At 34.7% G+C, this 24,633-nt stretch overlaps 1 protein-coding gene across 25 annotated transcripts in view; it reads right to left on the reverse strand.

The window, feature by feature from the left end:
• LOC141398619 (glutathione hydrolase 1 proenzyme) overlaps positions 1-24,633 on the reverse strand; it is a 164,266-nt gene that overhangs the window by 17,017 nt on the left and 122,616 nt on the right. For 11 of the 25 annotated variants that reach the window (XM_073976072.1, XM_073976074.1, XM_073976071.1 and 8 more), the window contains 3 exons: positions 17,284-17,436; positions 9,158-9,261; positions 7,644-8,052 (listed from right to left, as the gene is read on the reverse strand). In XM_073976072.1, coding sequence (XP_073832173.1) covers positions 7,644-8,052; positions 9,158-9,261; positions 17,284-17,436 — 666 coding nt within the window. Of the gene's footprint in view, positions 1-7,643; positions 8,470-9,157; positions 9,262-17,283; positions 17,437-17,526; positions 17,766-24,633 lie in introns of those variants that run through there. The other 14 variants (XM_073976059.1, XM_073976058.1, XM_073976060.1 and 11 more) reach the window with 5 other exon arrangements.

Raw genomic sequence — 24,633 nt, forward strand, 5'->3', positions numbered from 1 at the left:
GCGACGCAAATGCAAGACATACCCTGTGGGGTAGCTCTGAAATCAACGACAGAGGTGAGTCAGTTTTAGATTTCATTAATACTAACAATCTCACTATATGCAAGAGAGGTACTAACCCAACCTTTGTATTTCCAAGCTCGGATAACTTTAGGGGATGGCAAGATGTCATTGATCTAACCTTAGTATCCGATAAACGACATATTGAAATTGCTAATTGGATGGTATCCGATAAGAATTCTTTCTCAGATCACAATTGGATACTATTTAATATATCTGAAAAAGAAACGCCAACAAATTGCTTTCGCAACCCCAAAAGAACAAACTGGGAGAAATTTAATAGGGTTTTAAAAGATAAACTCCCCAGCTCTCCTCAAAAAGGCGACACTACAACATGTATTGACAAAGCTGTATCTATTCTGGAGAAATCACTAGACACAGCCTTTAAAGTATCCTGTCCAATGACACGATCGAAAAAACACTATCCACCATGATGGACATCCGAACTCTCTAAACTGCGTAAAGAGTCACGGAAAGCTTTCAATGCCAGCTACCAAAGCGGATCCTGGCAGTCATACAAGGATAAGCTAAAGGAATACAAAAAAGCCATAGCCAAAGCAAAAAAGCAATCATGGGTTGATTTTTGCGGATCGTTAGAAAATACCAAAGATACAGCCAGACTAAGCAAAGTTATGGCAAAAGGTCATTCGAATCCTACCTATATAAAGAGAAACAACGGCACCTGGTGCGAAAACTCAGCCGAATCTCTTGAAATCCTTCTTACCACGCACTTCCCCGGCTGCTCGGACAGTACCGAAGAAATGCGACCCATTACAGCTGTAGATAAAAACAACAGTGAAGTTGATAAGATAATAAGTCCGAGTAAAGTCACGTGGGCTATAAACAGCTTCTCCCCCTACAAATCTCCAGGACCAGATGGAATCATACCAAAAATGCTACAATGTGCAGAGGAAATAATAAATCCTTGGCTAGTATACATCTATAGTAGATGTATCTCCCTTAACTACGTTGCAACGAGTTGGAGACAGGTAAAGGTTGTCTTCATACCCAAAGCAGGAAAACGTAGTCACGAAAATCTTAAAGACTTCAGACCAATAAGCCTTTCATCATTTCTACTTAAGACGCTCGAAAGACTCATCGACGTGTATATTCGAGAAAAGATGGAAAACTCAAACATCATATCTTCTAGCCAACATGCCTATATTAAAGGGCGCTCGACGGATACAGCCCTACACGAAGTCGTTAGGACTATAGAGAAGTCCTTAGAGCACAAACAATTTACTCTAGCTGCTTTCCTGGACATAGAAGGTGCCTTTAACAACGTCAGTACATCAGCTATAAAACAAGCACTAGATAACTTCGGCGTGGAATCACTCATCAGTAGTTGGATTACCACCATGCTGCAAAGCAGAGTTATTAATGCCACACTGGGAAACAGTACACTGTCAAAGCACGTGAACAGAGGAACTCCACAGGGAGGAGTTATCTCGCCATTACTTTGGCTCCTTGTCATCAACGAAATTCTCAATAAACTTGACCACATGGGGATTAAGGTGGTTGCCTATGCGGACGATGTGGTAATACTCGTCTCTGGTTTGTTTCCGACCGTAATAAGTGACATTATGAGCGGAGCCCTGAGATCGCTAGATACTTGGGCCACAAGATGTGGTCTGGGAGTGAATCCAGGGAAAACTGAGATGGTGCTATTCACTACAAAGACCAAATATGCAATACCTAATCTCCCAAGACTGCGAGGTCAAGAAATACCCCTATCAGATCATGCCAAGTACCTAGGAATCATCCTAGATTCTAAGCTGTCATGGAAACGTAACGTGGAACACCGTGCTCACAAAGCAACTGTTGCATATTACGCATGTCGCAAATTGTTTGGAAGCCGATGGGGCCTCAAACCTAAAATGGTGTTATGGATGTACACCAGCATAATCAGACCAATTCTCACTTATGGAGCACTAGTGTGGTGGCCAGCAGTGGACAAGAAAATAACACAGAAAAAACTATACAGCATACAAAGATCTGCATGCATCGGGGCAACAGGGGCGATGCGAACGTGTCCGGCCGAAGCCCTCAATATAATGATGCACATTTTGCCAATTGATTTACACATCAAAGCAACAGCAACATGTAATGCAGTAAGACTCCGAGCTCTAGGTATGTGGAGAGACAGAACTTACGGACATGCGTGCATGCTTCAACAACTTCCGAAAGAAATAACAACCACTGCTGATTACTGCGTACCTACATTGGATTTTGATCAGCCTTTTGCAATCAAATTTCCAAGCAGAAGAGAATGGAGTAATGGATCACCATTGATAGCATATGACACTAAGGTATACACGGACGGCTCCAAGATGAAATGTGGAGTCGGATCCGGTGTGTTCTCGGACGAAGCAAACATACACACATCTACAAAGCTACCTGAGTACTGTAGTGTCTTTCAAGCGGAGATACTGGCAATAAAGGAGGCCTGTACTGAACTTTTACAGCATCACACAGCAAACTCAATAGGAATCTTCGTCGACAGTCAAGCGGCGCTCCTTGCACTAAAATCCAACGCTGTCACATCAAAGCTAGTGAAAGATTGTAAAGAAGAACTTGCCAAACTAGGGCGTCTGTCAAGAGTAGTTCTCACCTGGATCCCGGGCCACAAGGGACTTGTTGGGAATGAAAAAGCAGACGAGTTAGCTAGAGCAGGATCCGCCTCTAACGAACTCCCAAAGGCATCAGTCGCAATTCCAATGGGAGTAGTTAAAGGGGATATCTTCAAACACTATCTATCACTGGCTGAAAGTAGATGGGACAAAACGGCAACATGCAAGATATCAAAATTAACGTGGCCTCAATACAACGCCAAACGAACTAAGTTCCTAATCAATCAAACGCGACGGAACCTTGCAAGACTTATTGCAGTGTTAACCGGTCACTGGGCAATTGGTAACCATGCAAAACGTTTAAATCTACCGCACAATGACCACTGCCGTAGCTGCGGGAATGAAGAAGAGGAGGAAACTGTTGAGCACCTCCTCTGTTCCTGCCCTGCACAAATGCAACGACGATTCAAAGCTCTAAGACAACCGTTCCTTCGTGATATCACAGAGATAACAGAAGTAGGTCTGGGAGACCTTCTGCGATTCCTCAACTCATCAGGCTGGATTTAACTGTCAACATGCAACAACGAAATAGCAATCTCTGAACGAGTGGTGTGGTTTTTCAAAACGGTATCTCTAACATACTAATTGAGGCTATAAAGTATGGCCACCACGTAAACCAACCAACCAACACATAATGATAGAATTAAACCGGTGTAATTTGAAATTTTTAATGCCATATTCAGCAATGTTGAACCCAATAGTAAAGGTATTTTCAAAATTAAATTGTGTACCAGAGTGGTATTACGCGATCAGACAATATATCGTAATATCGTTGACGTGATTGAGCTTAGCACCCAACAGGTCAATAAACAGGACATCTTCAATTATGTAATAAGTATGTCCATTGAAAATTCCACCAGCAGCAAATCGTAAACCACTTCAATAGGTAATACAATTAGCCCCTGTTATTATTAGCAATTTGTTAAACCTTAATTCTATCTTTAGCATTATTTCGCTATAACCTTAATTGATGCCCAAAAATTATAAAATGTTTAAGTTCAAGGAAGCAAAACATGCAGCGAGTTGCATTTTATGTCATTACTTATGATTAGAATTTAAGTAAAAAATTGTTGAAACCCCACATTATTTTGTATTTCTTTCTCTTTTCAAAATATTCTGTTTTTATACCCTATACCACAATGTGGAAAAGGGTATAATAAGTTTGTTTTCCCAAAAATTCATGTAACGCCGCGAAATATTCGTCGTAGACCCCTCATGTGGTATACCAAACTTCATATCTCGACGAGATAAAGCGATTTAGCGATGTGTGTCCGTCCGTCCGTCCGTCCGTCTGTCCGTCCATTAAAAATTGTAATCAAGCTAGAGGCCGCAATTATGGACCGATTGTCACGAAATTTAGTATGGAGGTCGGGTTTGGACCAGAATAGAACTGATTAGTTTTTGGCGATGATCGTGAAATGTTAAAGGGATGAAATGGACCAAAAACAAAATTTTTGCTCGATTTTGTAGCCGCTCTGTAGGTCGCAATAATAGTCCGATCGGCGCAAAATTTTTAACGTAGTTTTGGTTTGAGATGAAGAAGTAGCGTGCAAGTCAACGGTATGATCGGATAATATTTAGCGGGTTAAATTGATCAAAACTTTTGTGTGAAAATTGGTAAAATTTCTAATGCACATCTTATAACTTTATCCCAAGAAGACGCGTTTAGTGGTATAGGGTATCACATGGTCGGCCCCGTCCGACTATAGTCTGTTCTTACTTGTTTTTTCTTTCAATAAAAATAAAAGTTTCATTCAATTTGGAAAAGGTTTCATTTGATTTGGAAAAGGTTTCATTTAATTTGGAAAAAGTTTCATTTAATTTGAAAAAGGTTTCATTCAATTTGGAAATACTATATGTTTGGATCCAAACAAATATTTGTTTGGGACTGATTGCAAAAAAATATATCACATAATTTGTTTGTGTCCCAACAAATATATGTATGTTTGCAAAATTTTTAACATATGCCAATTTTATTTGTTTGGGTACCAACATATTTTTTATGTTAGCACAAATTTTTTTATGGGCGTAGAGAGGATTTTTGTCAAAGAGAGTAACAACAGGGCGGTATGCGGTAAAACACGTGTGTTTTGTGCTTTGTTGTTGTTAACGAACGTAGATAGCGAAGAGGAAAGAAAAAAATAGTATTAATCATGTTGTTCCTTTTTCTTCAGATATCTAAATACAATCGTTGAGTAAAGACGGTAAAGTGAGTGAATAAATCAGTGCTTTGTGTTTTCTTAAAGAAGTGGTGCTTTTTAGTAAATTAAATGTCCAATACATTTCATAATTGAATCAAAAAGTGAATGGAAATATTTTATTGGACAAGGAAGAAATCGAATTTAATATTGGTAATTACATCAATACATTGTATTTTATATACATGTATATTTGAAATATGGATGTACCTATTTATTACATTATATAATCATTTGATTGCAGATGCCGATTTTGCCCACTGATGATTTCAGCTTTGAAGAAAATGTGTTTTATTTCGCAACTAAGGAGAAGCGTTCGACGATGTTTCTATATAAATTTTCTTTTTAAAAGTGCTACGTTTTATAAAGTATTTCATTCAGTTTTTCTTTTATTAAAGTCTGTTATGTATTTCTTTGGAATTTTTTATGTACCTATGTATGTGTTTGTTGTTGGTTTTGTGTCAATAAACCACCACCATTTATAATTGTGTGTATATGTTTAAGATAGCCAGTGACCTCTTACTAAGAGCAAGTGAGCATACATTTCAATGTGTTTCACATTGAAATTTACACTCATTTGCTCTCTGAAAGCGCTCACTGGTGCATGTGTTTTTTTTTTTTTGTGGCGTTTGTATTTGTTTGCACCCAAACATATATTAGTTTGCAGGACCCAAACATATCGTCGGTGTCATGCTTAAGTGTTCCATACGCCATTTTTGACATTTTGAGATAAAGGTACCTTGCAAGGTTTTCAAACATGCTCTTTCAGATTTTTTGGTCGGTTTTTCTCTATCTCTTATAGTTTCTGAGATATTCAGATGCCAGTATGTTCCATATCCGCTTTGTGACCCAAAAAATCTTGTCTTGTTGTTCCATATCCATAAAGCCTGGCGTATGGAACAAAACAACTTTGAATTTTTTAGTTCCATATCCATGTCGTTTGGCATATGGAACAAAAAGAGACAAAAACGAATTGTTCCGCACCAAAACTGATGGCGTTTGGAACAAAAAATTGCCCATTTTTGCCAAGTTACGGAAAAGTGTGGCGTATGGAACAAATTGTTTTAAAGGACTTGGTTTAAAAACTGAAGATAAATAGTTTCTAAATCCAAATATTTTTGAATATTGTATTGTTATATGAAAACGAAAATTTATTAATCGTTTAAACAAAAAATGCCTAGCTTAAAGACAAAACTTTGATGTAAATCCACAAAAATATACGTAAAAACGTCCATTCGGCTTAAAGCTAACCGACTACAAAATGGTATTATAAGAAAGTCGCGTTTAAATGTTTTATGTTACCTTAGAAATGCAAAATATCAATCCGTTTTGTCCGATCGAAATTTTTATCACAAAAAATAGTGATAAGTGGATGAAATACCTTAAATAAATCCCTTAAATAAACTTATAATAATGGTCCTTATTGTATTTATATGAGAAAAATAAATTTTTAATTTAAAGTCATGATTTTTAACCTCCACCGTAGCACTTCATATAAAGGAGGTGGAACACAATTAATAAAAAGTGTTTTTTTTTTCTCCGTGCATAAACATAGATAAAGTACAGCATTAACCCTAAAACGTGTTTTTGATTTTTATAGATTCAGGGCTTTCAGGTAAGACTTAGTGTTCTGATGTATTCTAGAGCATATAGTGAAATTTTGTGGCGAACATTTTTTTGGAATATTCGGATTTGATTCGATCTCATTTTAAATGGGATTTAAAACGTTTTTTGGAGAAAGAGACCCAAAAGACGCTTTTAATGGCACGCTTGAGGTTTGAATTTTGTAATTAAAATATTTCACGCTTTGTTGGCAGTAATATTGCCAAAGACAACACATATATGCCTAAAACGCAAGGATTCTAATTAATCTTAACTAGAATATTTCCAAAAATGTACACATAGAGGAAACTTCCCCCACGCATTTAGGGTACTTCCCGATGTAAACTTTAAAAACGCCGATACACGTGCCTTCTATTTTTCATAATCTGTTCAGGGTACACTGTACCTGTACCACTGTACAGTGCAATGGGAATTAAACAATGTGATCCAAAAGACGAATTCAGACGGTATAATATTCTTCGCGATGCTTAAACAAAGGTGTTGTACACATATATTCTTTATAGAAGCAACAAATTTTTTATTTATTTTTAATTAACATTTTGTATCACCTTCTTTCTTGCATCATGGTTGAGTGTAATTACTCGTAGTGTGATGATAAGCTGTTTTGGCCTTTTTATTGCGCCTTGGTCCGAGGTCACTAAGAAGTTACTTAAACACGATTCAAAGTAGGCAACAATCATATTCGTAACTGTTAAAATACAAATTGTTGCCTTTTTATGAGGGGAATGAGGAAAAATATATAATATGTAAGGTGAAACAGTACGACCATTTGATTTCCTTCAAATTCATTGTAATTGTAATTTATTCGTATGAAAACATAAACAAGCATTTTGACTGCTTGGCCTTATTGTTGTAGTTACTGGCTCACCTTATTTATTGTATTATGGCTTAAAGGAACATAATATATTTCGTTTAACTGATCCTGCAATTTAAGATTTGTTTGTATAGTCAACCCATCAAAATTAAGTTTTCTCTTCCTGCTGCCAGTTAGTAATTGATTCAATTAAAACATTTCAATGGAGGCATTGAAAATACCATAATCTAATTATCAACCTGAAGTTAAGTTGCCTTAGTTATTGTCTTTATTAAATGATTAAATTAGGAAATTTGTCTACCGGTTATCACTCAAACTCACCTGCCAATTTGACTGCATACAGGTTTATCGGAACAAACAGCTGCCTTCTCATAAACGCCCAATTTAGAAGTAAAATTCTTTGCATCAATTGGTTCATCCTTGAGCAGGGAATTGTCTGTTACCTCCTCAGTTGTCACCTTGCCATCATTATCATCATCGCCATCATCATCAGTAGATGCGGCCTTTTCGACTGTTGGTGTAGCTGCTGTTGTTGTAGTAGCACTTGTCGTTGTGGCACCTGTTGTTGGCTGTTGTGAGGATGGTGGCAACGCTGTTGTTGTGGCAACGCCATTTACGCCCCCACCCAATATGGAGGCTGACAATGTTTGATTGTTGCTGCTGTTGCTGCTATCTAAAGGACTTGTTGATGTTGATGCTACTGCGGGGCCATTATTATTGCTATTATCATCTGACAAAAGAGAAGAGTTAAAGGTTGTGGGTAAACTTAGTAAAGGACTAGCTGAGGGTGGAATTGGGAAGATATCTGTTTCTCTTGTTGTGGTTGTTGTTGAGTTACTTGTTGTAGTTATGAGAGGAGTGGAGGAGACTGTTGTTGTTATTATTGGGGTAGTGGTGCTGGCTGTAATTGTGGCGCTTAAGTTTTCTGTGGTTTTGATTGTGTTGGTGGTGGTGCTTTCAATAGTAGAAGAAGATAAAGTTTGGGGCAGGTTTGGATAATTGGTGGGATTGCTTTTGCTCAAACTCGTCGCTGTGGAATTTGTGCTTGGAGGTGGTCGTGGTGGTGTTTCTGTTGTAGTACTAGTTGTTGTGGTATTTGTTTTTGATGTTGATGATGCTGTTTTCATTATTCCCGACTTGGGCCATTCTGCATAAACGAATGAAGAGCAAAGAGCAAAATAGGGAGAGCAGGAAATGCAAAAGAAAAACACAAACACAAAAGCAGGCAGAGAACACCGCCGCCAGCAAATATAACAAGCGCAAGTAAAACATGTTGTCAACACAAAACCAAAGAGAGAAAAAAGGGAGCAAAAAATCGTATGAAAACAAAACACAAAAGAGGAGGAATTTTTTCAAGGATATTAAAGTTAGTTGTTGGTTTTTATTTTTGGGAAAATTTTTTGTTTGTTTTTGATGTTTATTTTTTAGGTTTGCATTATTTTTTTTTTCGTGTGCATATTTTTGAAAAGCATTTTCAGCGTAAAGGCAACAACACAGAAAACAAACGTGAAGAAAAAAGAACAGAGAGAAAAACAAGAAAAGTGTCAGTTTTCGTTTGAAATAGTGCATAATTTTCTATTCTTCTTGCTTAGGAAATAAAAACATGTGTGGTTTTCTTTCATAAAATTCATCACCAAGTCGCCAATAAAATGAGAAATTATTAATTAATTATTAAATTATTTCAAGTTTTATAAAGCTTTTTTTTCATTTTAAGTCATGGTGAATGGGACATTACAACAAGTTTCCATTTCTATAGTTATTTTCATCAACATTTAAATAAATTCAAAATTATAGTTGTCTTTTCAATTAGAAAGTTTCCAAACTTCGTTACTTACCACTAAAACATAAGCTGATGATAACATAACTAATTAAGGCAATACCAATGAAACATATGATGCCGATGGTTAACTTTTTCATTAAATTCAGCAACTTCACCCGCCTGAAAGTAGACAACACATGTTAGTTGATTTATTGTTGAGAAACACAGTAATGTTAATAAGTATTGGTTCTTGCTTTAAAAAAATTAGATTTTCGACGAGTAGACAACAAATATATATGCTACTCAAAGAATGTCACATCTCAAAAAATTCATTTTGGAAAAAAACGCATATAACAATTTTTTTAATATTTAATAATCCTTAAAAAATATATATTGATTAGTTCGGTAAATGTAAAAACACGGTTTCTTAGATTTTCAACTTTAAACGGGAATGACTTATTTGTTCACAACGGTTTTCTATTACTTATTTCATTTAGAAGGTTCGAATATTGTTCCTCAAGCAGGCCAGATATTTAAAAATCGGTTATCAAATGGCCATACATGCGTATGATTGAAATGTTAAACATCGGATTAAAAATGTATCTCTCGGTCTCTAATCTCAGAATATACCAAACAGTATGAGTGTAACTATTAATTACTAAGAAAAAATAAAGTGAGTAAGGTTTTGAAAAATACCCTTCAGTCATGTTGGCGACATTTTATGAGTATTACAGCCTTGTAAAACTTCTCTACAAGTGGTGTCTTAGACACGCCGTTTGGACTGGGCGATAAACAGTAGGTCCCATATCATTGAGCTAATATGAATCGGGGTGCACTCATTGATTCAGAGAAGTCTCCCTTGTCCCTTCTGGGATGTTTGTGGAACAATTATTATTATTATAAGGTTTTGAAAATGGGAATAATCGATAACATTGAATCCCAAGTGCGTATGATTGTTATCAATTAGAAAAGTTATAACAAGGATCATACGCACTTGAGTTCTAAGTTCTTCTATGTAGCTTAGATCCCGAGGAAAAAATGCTATACCCTCCACAGTTGGTAGAATGTTACAAAATTGGTAGCTTTTTTGGAGTTGGTAACTTCGTTTTTGCTTTGGTAACTTTTTAAGGTTCGAACAACCAATCAAATTTTTTGCTTTTCTTTTATTATTTCCGCATTACTCAACCCTCAGAAAAACAAACAAAACAATAAAAGAACTGTGTGAACGTCAGGGTTATGACTTTTTTACAACCTCGTATACCTGTATGATATTTTGATTCGATGAAAAAAGCTTCCGCACAAAAAGTTTTAACGTTTTTATTTTTCAAAACTTTTGACACTTTTTTGAAGTCACTGTAAGCAGATATTTAACTGAAAGCAACGTATAGGGCCGCACGACATAACCAATATGACATAACCCTCTGTTTCTCACTAATTTTATCATCGTATTATAACTTATATATCATTTATATTTATATAACTTTATAGTACGGTTACACTAGACTTTTTTGCCGGGTTCACCCACTTCGAGAAGATTTATTTGAAGTTTGCGCTATGGAATTGACATTTGAAATCCAAACCCATTGGGTTAATCCGGTTAAGTGTAACAGGGGTATTATTTCATACATCATAAAAATTAAAAGTGGTTTGTGCGGGACCTTTTTTAAAATTTAAATGGAATAAAAATTATTTTAGTCATAAATAGCAAAAAAGACAATTCATTCGTGTAACGGGAAATAATTTTTTGAGGAAAAATTTCTTTCATTTCATAGAATTTTTTCCATAAAAAAAAATCACAGTGATTTGTGCGGAACCTTTTTTATAATAAACTGGAATGAATGTTATTTTAGGCATTATATACAAAAGTTCATACATTCTCTCTACAGGAAATCATTTTTGAGAAAACAAATGTCAAAAAGTCTTAATCCTAGTGAACGTTCGCCAAAATGTTCAATGGCGTGATAGGCGTTCTTAAAATTTTAACCGGATGGACCTTTACCTACAATTCCCTGTAGGAAAAGTGTGTAAGAGTAAGTACCAATTTTAAGCCATGTCGGCTCGATAATGTGGTAGAATCCTTCAATATACCGAAAATCGGCCAATACTCTTCAAATATTGCAATATCAGAATGATATACCCATATAGAAGAGTAAATACGAAATTTGTGCTACTTCTGTCGGACAATGTGGCTTCAATGTTTCAAAGTGGCCTTCAAGATTTAAGAAATCGGGCGCTATCGTTCCTTGGGGGGTTTGCAGAGAAAACTAGTTACCAAGTTTAAACGACGTCGATTAGATAATGATACTGAATAGATAATTAAAAATAGCGAAAATCGGAAGGACTATGTCAAAAATATAAAAAAGAGGTTTTATATACCCAACGGACACTAAATATTAAATTTCAGTCATTTCGAATAGATTCTGTGTGGCTAAAACCTTAAAAATATCGAATAGCGGGAGACACGTTCTATGTGGCCTGCTGACAAACATTTTCTCTCTCCAATTTAGCATTTTTTTGCTTCTGTGGCTATTTAAAAATGTACGTAACATGGATCCGTGGTAAAGTATATGTACGTGTATATCAAAATGTAAACCGATGAAGTCTATTTTCAATACCAAACATTGAAGGAGTAATTAATATAAACTTATATTCCAAATTAGAAAGCTTTATCTTAGATATTGCGAGCTGTAACTTGGTTTCAACAGGCAGACAGACATCGTTATATCGACTTAGAATTTTATGCTGATCAAGAATATATAAGATAAAAAACAAATTTCTTTTACAATTCCATTTGAAAAAAAAAAAACAATTTTTTTTTGCGAGCACATCTACGATTTTTGGTATAGAGGTTAACGAAAAAATTCTGGTTTCAAATCTGTTCGCGTCCACAAAATTGGCCGATAAGCGTAATGGTTATAGCAGTTTTTATCCTCTTATAAAGAACAAAACATTTTAAAATTTCTTATGTGTTGTATTGAGAAAATGTATGCATATATCAGTAACAGCATTTGATATCCATTCGTAGATGCACGATAATTTTTAATTTTTTATTTATTTTCGCGGAAAAACGAGAAACAAAATAAAAAAATCTGCGAGCAAATCTAAATTATACTACTTCAGATTCCGTATAAACCTCTAAAAAATAAATGAAAAATAAGTACGGAATCTACACAACGCGTAAGAAAATATGAAACCAAAATTATAAACATTGGCTTTATAAATTTCAAATTATAGCAACATCAAAAGAGAAAAAAACTTATTGATAAAATATTATAACTGATATTACAATCATTCAAAAAATATTAAAATTAAAATGCTTCTTATTCGCGAATTAGTAAAGTCGGTTGAAGCGCATCAGATTTTGGATACAATGAATCAATCCCTCTCAATATTCATGCATATTTCGATGCTTCACTCAGCGGCCATTGTGTGCCGTCAGTTGCATCTCACAATGCCAAAAACCTTAAAGTGAGTAAAAGTCGCGCAATGTGCATACGATTTTGATGTGAATCCGGTTTCATTAGCGCCGATCAAAAATACGTCAATAGACACCTATTTCAAATAGGTTCTTCATGAACCGTGGATGTGCCTCAACATTCTATTTTGCGTAAAAAACTCATACTACTCGCGTATCTCTGTAATTTATGACACACGTTGCTGATTTTCCTATTTCCAAGGTATCTATATCCGCGGTTTTAGTGGATGGATTCAATCGCGGAAGGGCTAATTTTTTCCTTCGCGTAAAAAAACTAAATTCACGCGGCTTCAAAGGAAATTGAATGACACTTGTAAATTTTACACGCAAACATAGATTTTTTAAGAAAATTCACGCATCAAATTTTGGCATTTAGGCTCCAATTACTAGGATACTGTAAGGAGCATACTTATGAGATATAAATTAAACGATGTTAAATCACGAGTTCTATAATCCTACTATGAGCTTGGAATATTACCTAGCTGCACGTCCGGATTATTAAAAAAAATCAAAAAATCTCGAAAATCCGGCTATAAAATGTCAGCATTAATTGTAGGTGGATGCAGTCGATATATCGAAAAATCATTAACTAGTATCATGTTGCCCATGGAGTGTTCTGCGATTCTTTCTGTGCACTAAGGTCTATAAAATGTCAAGTTAAGCCAGAAATCGCAAGGGAACATAACAAAACTTGTTGGCTTCAACATATTTTTATCCATTTCTCTACACTGATGCCAACACAGCTTCCACGTAGACGTACTATATGGAATATCGTCGGTGTCATGCTTACGCCATTTGCCTGATTCGAGAAAAAAACTCAAGTTAATGTTTGAGTCTATACAGTCCAAAAGTGGTGCAAAAATTCACTGCTAATTCTATTTAAATAAACTCAAAGAATATATAAGAAGTTGTTTTTAGTCAGATATCTGTTATAGTCTAGAAGTTATGGCCAATTTTTATAATTGCAAAAAGTTGCAGATTTGTTCCATTGGCTCTTTTTTTCATGTTTTTGGCAGTTTGCTTCACGTGGAACACGTTATGTCACATTTTACCAAGCCAACTTTTTGTCAATTACGTTCCACCTCCCTTACGTGAAGTGCTACTGTGAACCCGAATTTCGGGAGGTTAAATGAAACAATCACATGAGAAAGAAATACGTTAGATACCAATTTTTAAATTTTTCCTTTACATTTATTTAAGTGGTTGCCACTTGTCAATTTGAATAATCGCGATTTTTTGTTTAATTTATCTTATATGTTTTGTGTTAAAAGAAGGCGTTAAAATTAAGCGAACATAAATTTAGTTTCATATAACAGTGTAATACTTAAAAATATTAAGATTTAAAAACTATTATTCTTCAGTTTTTAAACCAAGTTCTTTAAAACATAACATATTCCATACGCCAAATTGTTCGTATCTTGAAAAAATTGGGTCATTTTTTGTTCCAAACTCCTTAATTTTTGGTGCGGAACAATTCGTTTTTGTCTCCTTTTTGTTCCATACGCCAAACGAGATGGATATGGAACTAACAAGTTCAAAGTTGTTTTGTTCCATACGCCAGGCTTTATGGATATGGAACAAAACGAAAATTTTTTCGGTGTCGTAAGGCGGATACGGATATCTCAGAAACTATAAGAGATAGAGAAAAACCGACTAAAAAAATCTGAAAGAGGATGGTTCAAAACCTTATAAGGTACCTTTATCTCAAAATGTCAAATATGACGTATGGGACACTTAAGCATGACACCGACGATATGTTAACAGTTCGCGAATTCTGAATAGGTGAAACTCGGGTTTATTGATTGTAACACATTTTTGGTTTTTACCATATACTTTACAGGGTTACCGATGAATATTTCGATGAATTACAAACGTAATGACAAATTTAATTGTACCACTCATATTATAGTGGAGGGAGGGAATAGAAATAACGATTTTGTTTTTATTAAACGTTTTTTTGGTAACATTTGGTAGAACATTCGTTTACTCAGTGGCAACCCTGATATCAACTATACAACGGTATCTCCCGAATTTCAGTATTCTCAAGTTTTTCGCCACATTATCTGAAATTTCGTTTCTCAAAGGAGACTGAAGCTACTTTTTGATATAGCCCCCATTGAACAGACATATATAGAATTCTTGCAAATAATAATATAGCCGCTATAGAAATGTTCATCCCAATTTTCGGTATTTTAAAAGTTTTAGCAAATTATCCTTCCGAAATGACTGAAATTCAGTATTTAGTATTCGTTATAACCATATCATGTCTACAGATAATTGTGGGTATAGCTGCTCGTTTTAACATACCCCTGTAAACAATATTGAGGGCTTCCAGATTGGAAGGTGCTACGATATCGCTAGTTGTGAAGTCTTTTAAAGGATTGGTTTGTACCATGTAAGTTTCTTGTTCTGAAAATTCTGATCAATATATTTTCATATTTTGGTGTATTCCCAATCTGAAGGTACCACGAGATTTTGCGTATTCTGAATTTTGTACACACAGCATCCAAATGAAATTACTGTAGCAGAGTATTTCGGATTCTTAGTAGGTAAAAAATCGATGACTCATTCGCATTAAACCTTGTTTAAAAGAAATCGATATTCTTCTATCAGCGTAGCGGAAGAGCTTAATGCTTCCATGAACAAAAAGGAACTAATTGTTCCAATTTACGTGCAACGCAACTCGTGGTGAAGGGTATAAAAAGTTCAATCCGCCCGAACTAAACGCCATTCTTACTTGCTTTAATTACATATTTTTCTCATCTCCTCTCTTTTTTCGACACTTCTGAAAATATTTTTGTTGATATGCGGTGTTGCATATGTAGATTTTTCGGGTTTTTGAAGGCATGAGGCTAATCCTCGCAAATGGCTTGGGGTCAGGGATTGAATTCTTCAAATGCAAATCGGAATATTTAGCTTGGAGTTTCAACTATCTGTTGTGTTTACAGGTTTCCTTCTTACTTACAAGATTTATCATCTGCATCTTCAATAGAATGGGAGAGAAATTTGGTTGCTACATAGAAGTGTTCCTACTCCATATTCATTCCTCGGATCGATCATATATGTTTTGATAGACCGAAATCTGATATATGAAAGGCCATGTGTATATGTTCACTATAAAAAATATTCGCTATCAAAATTAGCCTTATTGTTGACAAAAATGCAAGGATTCGTCATACTCCTCTTATCTATGCTTATTTGCAACATTTTTATAGTGAATCTGTAGACTAGATGCTGATAATTAAAATCTCACAGCCTAGATTCATGTATGGCACAAGGTGCTCTTGAACCAACTTTAAATGAAAGAACTTACACCTGGGATCTTTTTACGGATTCTGAAACTACAATGTTCATAGATGAGAAAAATTAAAAAAACAAAAAATCGCCGGAGCGTTTTTTAAACAAATTGTGGTCAAAGTTCAAATACTTATGGTTTTTTTTAGGTTTTCACGATTTTGCTTGGAAACCGCATGTCCTATCGAAATGAGATTTGGGAAAACATTACAGCTGTGAAAATTCTCTACAAGAGTGACCTTAATGGTATTTTCGTATGTTTTACCATTTTTGAGATATAGAAGTTCAAATTGGGACAATGCACTGACTGTATCGCCTCCTTATAAAACAATGTCCAGTACAGTGTCCTTAACTAACTTTAAATGAAAACCGCTTACACCTGGAAATTTTTTTGCGGAATCTGAAACAGCAAGGTTTATATATAAGAAAAATCCAAAAACAAGAAAAAATCACTGGAGGGATTTTTAAATAAATCGCATTCAAAGTTCACATTTTTAGGTTTATTTTAGGTGTTTGCGATTTTTCTTGGAAACCGCAAGACCTATCAAAATGGAAGTAAAGAAATTGTGAAGCAGTGAAAAATCTCTAGAAGATTATCCTTTATGAAAATGTGAAATTTGACCGCGATTTATTTAGAAAGCGTTTCGGCGTTTTTTTTTTTTTTTTTTTTTTTTTTTATTTTTCTCATCTATAAACTTTGTAGTTTCAGAATCCGCAAAAACTTCCCAGGTATAAGCTCCTTAGATTTAAAGCTGGTTCAAGAGCACCGTGCGAATCTATTACACTGATCGACACCTTTAATTATTGCTGTGATTCCATTGCCGTTCAAACACACTTCATGTATACAAATTAATAGATTTATAGAGTTTCTCATCGTTAGAATGCTGTAATCGTTTTCCAAACAGTGTGTTTGGTATGGATTACTGACCACGTGCCTGCCTTGTCCATAGATTAACATGATAACGCCCTCGAATATTTATTCCAAGACATTCCCTCAATATGCTCTGATTTTTTAGCGGCTGTTTGTTCACAGTCATCCTACATATTTGATGAGTATTTATTTCACTATCCGCAATCTGCTCAGCTTAGCTCAGAGTTTTATACACACAGAATACAGTTTAATTAAACAGAAATTAATGGAGTTTAAATGCATTAAAACTAAATAACCATTATTGGATTATATCCTTTGATATCACTCTGAAAAGTACAATTTAACATACAAGTACTCATTTAAATTATAACAGACTCATTATAGTATTCTCAAACAACAGATAACAGATTTAAGCACTTCAAGTCCTCTTTAATTTCACTTTTTCTTTTCATACACACAATCAATTCCAGTGTATCCACTACACTTATACTAAACTACACTTCTTGCTGCCAATACTTATGACCATTAGTGTTGAGTAGTGGAAATCAGCACCCGTACTTACCTCTGTTCTCGTCTCGCCTCCTCCGCTGTCGCTGTATCATGTATAAATTCACCGCCATTTTTCTCTTCATCATCTACTCCTGACTTGAGAGGAATTTTGTTCATAGCATCATCATTATTGCTTAGACCCATTTTTAAGCCATCAGCAGCAGCCCTGAAATAACGAAAATAGAGGGAAAAATATTAATATTTTTTTATTACTCCCAAAGGTATGCAACATTAATTTATTTAAAAATGAATTTACTGTATACAGAGTTACGGTTGGCTCGGGTGTACTCAAGAGTGAGTTTTGGGTTGAGTTTGTGTTTTGTGTGTATGTGTGTGTAAAAGGATGCGAATAAATTCCTCTGTGTGTATGTTTTATTCACAGGATTGGCGTGTTGGTTGTCTCTGTATGCGTATCACCGTTCCACATCGGCCTTCTGTCAAATGCATACTGACCATAAATTGCAACGTTAGTCGTTTGTTTAGTATGCTTTGACTAGAACATCGGTGTTTTGTTGTGGCATTCGACGTCGTCGTCGTTTGACTTTTCTTCCGACGACGAAACTACGATGCTCTGAATACTCCTACCGTTGTAGTCCTTTATGCCATTTACACCCCGATGTGGGTGTTTCTATGTCTGTTCTTGTTCGTTATTTTTGTTGTGAGTTCTGGTGTGTGTGTCCTGTTATGTTTCCCTGTGTATGTATTAAAAGGATTGCCAGATTTGAGAGCATATTTTATATTTTGAATTGATTTAAGAGTTCATGGAAATTGACACTAGAAGTCATATTAAAGCTCGTCCTATTATAAATAATGTATACCAAATGAATTAAATATAAGTTTGGAGGCAACCCTATTAATCCTAATCCACATTTTTTGTGGGCAAGATTCTGCCACAAAATCGGCCACAAAATTCTGAAACCTTCCTTAATACTTAATTTTTGGAGAAAATGAGTTTGGTTTTGTAGCCGGTATTCGATCTGCCCGTAGATGAAAGTTTCATTTCACATGGGATGAGGGTATATCTCTGTCGGCAAAGCCGACTAAAATTTTTTTCTTGTTTTTTAACTGTTTGTCTGTTTCCTTTAACAGGTACACGTGGACAATTATATTCTGCAATAATTGTTCCAAAGGCAGGAGAGTGTTTGTGTGAGTGGAAGTGTTCTTTGATGGCGTCGCTTGACGATGATGGTGTGGCTTCCATTTGGCGCTGCCACTGGCAATGTTGATGATGTTGTCAACAAACCTGTGAAATACAACATTGTTGACGATTGCAACAGCGAGGCTATGGCAATTGCAACTAAAAGCAAGAAAATGTTTTCCTGTCATAAAGGAAAGAATAAAATCGACGCCAATGTTGTTGCTTACCCCCACAATGGTGACGTATAAAGTGACTTGGTGAACTTACATACCAAGCGCTTCGCTCGCCACAAGCAATGACAACATAAACATTAAAATGCATACAAACAATTTATTTTAAATACATAGCCCACAACAGCAACAACAAAAAACCACGCCAGCCACCGGCAATGGTAACACAATTTGCCATAGAATGTTTGGGCCATGGATTTCGTTCAAATGGGTCACATAGTAACATGCAAATTACAGCAAAGAAGGTTCATTAAAACACATTTTCACCCATAAACATGCACTTTCGCTTTTTTGGTTTATATTTTAGCGAGCAAGCATGGACTTCTGCTGGAGCCAACACCACTTTCGATTTCCTTTTACAATGAAAACGAAACATAAAAATTGTCGGAATAATTGCATTTACATTTTGTACGCGATTTTTTCTAGTTGCAGCCAGTACTATAATAAAGTACACGCTAAAGGACCTCGTTAATTCTTCAACGCACGTAAAGGGTGTTTCTGAGAATTATTACCGTAAATGTAATGAAAAAACAATCTAGTTTAGTAGGGCAAAGTTGTAAAGAATGTGTGCTTGCATTTCGAAATAATCCGTAGTAATTAGTTTGCTGAAAGTTGTTTTGAAGTGGATTTTTTTTTGTTTTAATATCGCTTGTAAAATTATGATTTGTTTAAATGTTACAACGAAAAGAAGAGTATCGTTAATGTTGTGAGAAAATTTTAATTGTTAGGGAATAAGCGGTTTATTAAAGATTTACATGACGGTACCACCGTGGTGCAACGGTATACACACCCGCCTCGCACGCAGATGGTCGTGGGTTCGATTCCCCGGCTAGGCAACATCAAATTTTCAACGGTGGCAAAAAACGCCTCAATAAAGTTGCGACATTTCCTGAGCATTTCAGCCATGTAAAACTTCTCTACAAGTGGTGTCTTAGGATACGCCTTTCGGACTCGGCGATAAATTGTAGGTCCCATATCATTGAGCTAATATGAATCGGGGTGCACTCATTGATATGAGAGAAGTCTCCCTTGTCCCGCCTGGGACGTTTGTGGAACAATTATTATATTACTTCATTACAGGAACAAGCATTTATAATAGTTTGAATAACCCTCGTTAAGAGAATAAGTGAAAACTCTTCGAATTTTATATTAATTACACTGTGCAACAAAATAACATTTTTTTAATAATGGGAAAAACTGAGTTGAATATGAAAGTAGAGCTAAAAATATGAGACACGTGTATCGGAGTTTTTTATGTTTACATCGGAAAGTAACCAAAGTAGGCGGGGCAAGCTCCGCCTATTTCTTGTCTTTTTTTCGAAATATTCGAGTTAAGATTTCTTGGAAGCCTTGCATTTTGTGTGTGTCTTTGTGTCTTTGGAAACTTTACAGAGGAGGATGTGGGTAATATTTTTGTTAAAAATTTTAACCCTCATGCGGTTCATCGAAGTGGTCTTTTTGGCCCTTTTTCGAAAATCTTTCAAAAACTTCTTTAAAATGTGATCATATCAAATCCAAATATTCTACATAATTGTTCGCCATAAAATTTGACTATAGAAAAAAAAAATAAAAATGTTAAAGAAATTAAATTAAATTAAAAATTTTAACCCTCATGCGGTTCATCAAAGGGATCTCTTTGGCCCTTTTTCGAAAATCTTTCAAAACCTTCTTTAAAATGTGGTCATATCACATCCAAATATTCTACAAAATTGTTTGCCATAAAATTTTACTATAGGTCTCATAATACACCAAATCTCTAAATCTTATCTAATCGCCAGGAATCTCGAAAAATGAAAAGCACGTTTTAGGGTTAAAGTCGGACTTCATCTAAAATTTGTCCCACAAAACATAATTTTAGAGAGATGACGTGAAAGACAAAAATATTGTTCGTTAAATTTCAATAGGTCCACGCCATCATATAGCCCCCATAGAACGGTATCTTCTTATTTTCGGTATTTTGAAGGTTGTGGTGACATTAATTCACCGAAATGGCTGAAATTTGTGGTGGAGGGTATAAAAAATTCTGCCCGACCGAACTTAACGCTTTCCTTACTTATTTTATACCCCGTTTATATATAACCGGATTTAACAAACCGACTGGGTTTTAAATGTCATTTCCATTGCTTATATTTCAAACAAATCCTCATAAAGAAGGTTAACCCTGCAAAAAGCTCTAATATAAACAGCATATTAGACTTTTAATTTTACATAATTCCATACTGGATCAAAATCTAACAAAATACTTCACCTTTTGGGGATATGGTAAAATAAACGAAATATTCCAAATCAAATTTCCCTATGTGTCTCTGAATAAAAGAAATCTATGTATAACCATAACATATACCATTCTTAACAGTCCTTGTTTTTATACCCTCCACCATAGGATAGGGGGTATATTAAGTTTGTTACTACGTTTGTAACTACTCGAAATAATCATTGTAGACCCCACAAAGTATATATATTTTTGATCAGCGTGCAATTCATGTCCGTCCGTCTGTGGAAATCGTACTAGCGTCCGAACGGATTGACGTAGGTTGATAAAATTTTGGGAAAATATATTATATGTACGTAGGACTTTTGGTATTGAAAGCGTGCTATGTAAGTCCACGCTTTCGTTTGGCCCCCATACAAAATGACGCGTGACGCGTCGCACAGTGTTGCCGCTTCCATACAAATGTGGACAAAAATAGAAGGCGTTGACCTAGGTTGAGGAATTTTTGCACAAGTACTTATGAGGGCACAGGAATGAAAAATATCAACTTTGGTCCACATCGGTTCAGATTTGGATATAGCCCCCATATATATTTTCCCGATTTTGCTATAACTCGGTCAATTTAATTCAAATAGCCTTCAAATATTTTCTTAGTCTCCTGAGTAGTTTCACTGATTTTCGTAAAAATCGGTTCAGATTTGGATATAGCTCCTATATATATCTTTCCCCGATTTTGCTATAACTCGCTCAATTTTTGATGAATAGTCTTCAAATTTAATATGGGACGTTTCCCCAGGCCACTGTTCAGTTAACGATTTTGATTTGATTTCGCAAAAATCGGTACAGATTTTGTTATAGCCCCCATATATATATTTCACCGATTTTGCATAAATCGGTCAATTTTAGAAAAATAACCATCAAATTTAATACGTGATGTTTTCTTAGGCCACTCATCACATCCCCATCAAAAACGTTTATTACACTGTGATACAAAAGTGGACAAAATTTTTTTGCAGGATTTCTGATGCACAAATTCGGTTTTGTGGGAGTCCATAGAAGACGAAAATACCTTTGGTTTCTTTGGGTCACTTCGGGTTTTGATTTTATAACGGTAAATGTAGTAAAAAATTGGCTTTCTTGGATTTTCAACTTTAAACGGACATTACTTCTTTTTTCCACAACCGATTTGCACACACTATGTTTCATTATAAAGGGGAGAGTAATGCTTTTCGATCAAGCTATAGATTTTTAAAATCGGTTAACAAATGGCTAAGTAATAGTGGTTTAAGTGTGACAAAAACGCATTAAAAAACAGTAAAATGTTTTTCCTTGTGCTCTAGGCTGCGTAAACGACACCTAACCGTACAAATATTTACAGTTAGCAAGTAGGAAATTTAGTTGGCTTTCCAAAATGGGAAAAACCAACGAAATCGGTTGAAAAATGAATGCTGTATGTCATTTTTTGTGTTCCAACTTTTTGGTTTTTTTTCATATTTTCCTTTATAAAAGATTGGTACCTTAGCAAGTATGATTCTAATTGTGATTATCCTGCTTAACAATTACGCACAAGGTATCAATGTTTTATAAAGGAAAATATGAAAAAAACCAAAAAGTTGAAACACAAAAAATGCCATAACGCATTAATTTTTCAACGGATTTTGTTGGTTTTTCCCATTTTGCAAAGCCAACTAAATTTCCTACTTGCTAACTGTAAATAATTGTACTGTTAGGTGTCATTTACGCAGCCTAGAGCATAAGGAAAAACATTTTACTGTTTTTTAATGCGTTTTTGTCACACTTAAACTACTATTATTTAGCCATTTGTTAACCGATTTTAAAAATCTATGGCTTGTTCGAAAGGCATTACTCTCCCCTTTATAATAAAAAACAGTGTGTGCAAATCGGTTGTGGAAAAAAAGAAGTAATGTCCGTTTAAAGTTGAAAATCCAAGAAAGCTCATTTTTCACTACATTTACCGTTATAAAATGAAAACCCGAAGTGACCCAAAGAAACCAAAGATATTTTCGTCTTCTGTGGACTCCCACAAAACCGAATTTATGCATTAGAACCCCTGCAAATTTTCACTGTAGCACAGTGTTATTATCAACAAATTTTTCAGAAAATGTTATTTTAAATGTCGACTAATTTTCAAATAATTATCGCCTTAGATTACGTGGGAAATATTTTTCATATTTAAAGAGCTATAACTTCATTATGGATACACATATCGACAAAATTCTTTCAGATTCCTTGTAACGGATGTGTTTACTGTACGAAAAAAACATACATACATACATACATACATACATACATACATACATACATACATACATACATACATACATACATACATACATACATACATTTTCAATTTGTTGGTAGTTGTTTGACCTTTGTCCTTATTCAAAATTAATATTTTTTTCATATGCAACTGAACCAAATCGCATGCAATAATCTTCAATATTTTATAAAATATCATTTTTTATAAGATTCACATATGTTTTTCTGAATTTTGCTAATAATCGATATAACTTCATTTTAGACTCTGAATTGTATTAAATCGCAAAATTGAAATGTGAAGAAATTTCCATTATTTCTGAAGTTTCTGAATCTTGCACCCATGTTCATGCTTCTCCCCTATGACCCGCAACCCCACTGTTGAAGTACGCATGACTGATATCAGTTTAAAAGTTTTACTCACTATTGGACTTCCCAGGAAATGATTTGAATCATATAAAAATTACATTTTACATGGTATTTTGCATGCGATTTGGTTAATTACTGTTGTATATCGAGTCAAAATTGTTTATTTTCTTATTTTTGAAGCATTAAACTATAAATAATTGCAAAAAATACCTAATTTCACTTCCAAAAAATATTTGAGAAATATTTTTCTACAACGTGCAATTTTGTTGCAAATGTATTGGCCACCACTGTATAGGTAAAGACGATCTGTCATTAGCATTATCATACAGTCCATTACACAATGTAACACCAAAAATGCAAACAACTTAAATTGTGAATTTTGTGTGTACCCTAGTTGCATTTTGTCCTGGGCTAAAACTTCATTTTTTGCATCTTATGGGTTTTTATCTCAGAAACGAATATATATTTGACCTTGCTGTCTTAAGTAATTTTGTAGCTGTAGTAGTAGTAGAACTTATCTCTTAAGCGACCACAGACCACAAGAACAGCTTCATTTAGGGCATTAAAATGGATAAAATATTGAAAAATATTGCATAATTTCTGAAATTCTGGCCAGTATCAGCTACACAATTGGAAGTTGTACTTTGTTAAACACAACCTTTTGCAAAAATTTTACAAATAATGTTCTCATCAATTCTTCAGAACTTTCTGAAACTCTAAAATGGATACTTCGTATTGTTTCAGCGGTATTTTATAAAATACCTTCTACAACACGTATTTCAAACACTGTTCACACGGGCAGTTTATTCTCATATTTAGCATATCACCACTAGGGTTATGACTTTATGACATTTTTTATGAAACATGATTTCCTGTAGTGAGAATGAATGAACTTATACCTATAAATACTTTGCATTTTTTTTTTCGAAAAAATTCTATGAAATTATTATTTCCTGTTGCACGAATGAACAAAAAATGTTCAAAAGTTATGAAAAATAAAAACTTAAAAGCTGTTTGTGTGGAAGCTTTTTTAGCGAATCACTTTATAATTAATATTTTATGTAATCTTAGGTAAAAACTCATCAAAATATCTTTATAACAAGGTTTCTCTGTAAAATATTAATCCCGAGTCATTGC

Source organism: Musca autumnalis, unplaced genomic scaffold (assembly GCF_047663935.1).
Source record: "Musca autumnalis isolate F117 unplaced genomic scaffold, ASM4766393v1 scaffold_3, whole genome shotgun sequence".
NCBI lineage: Eukaryota > Metazoa > Arthropoda > Insecta > Diptera > Muscidae > Musca > Musca autumnalis.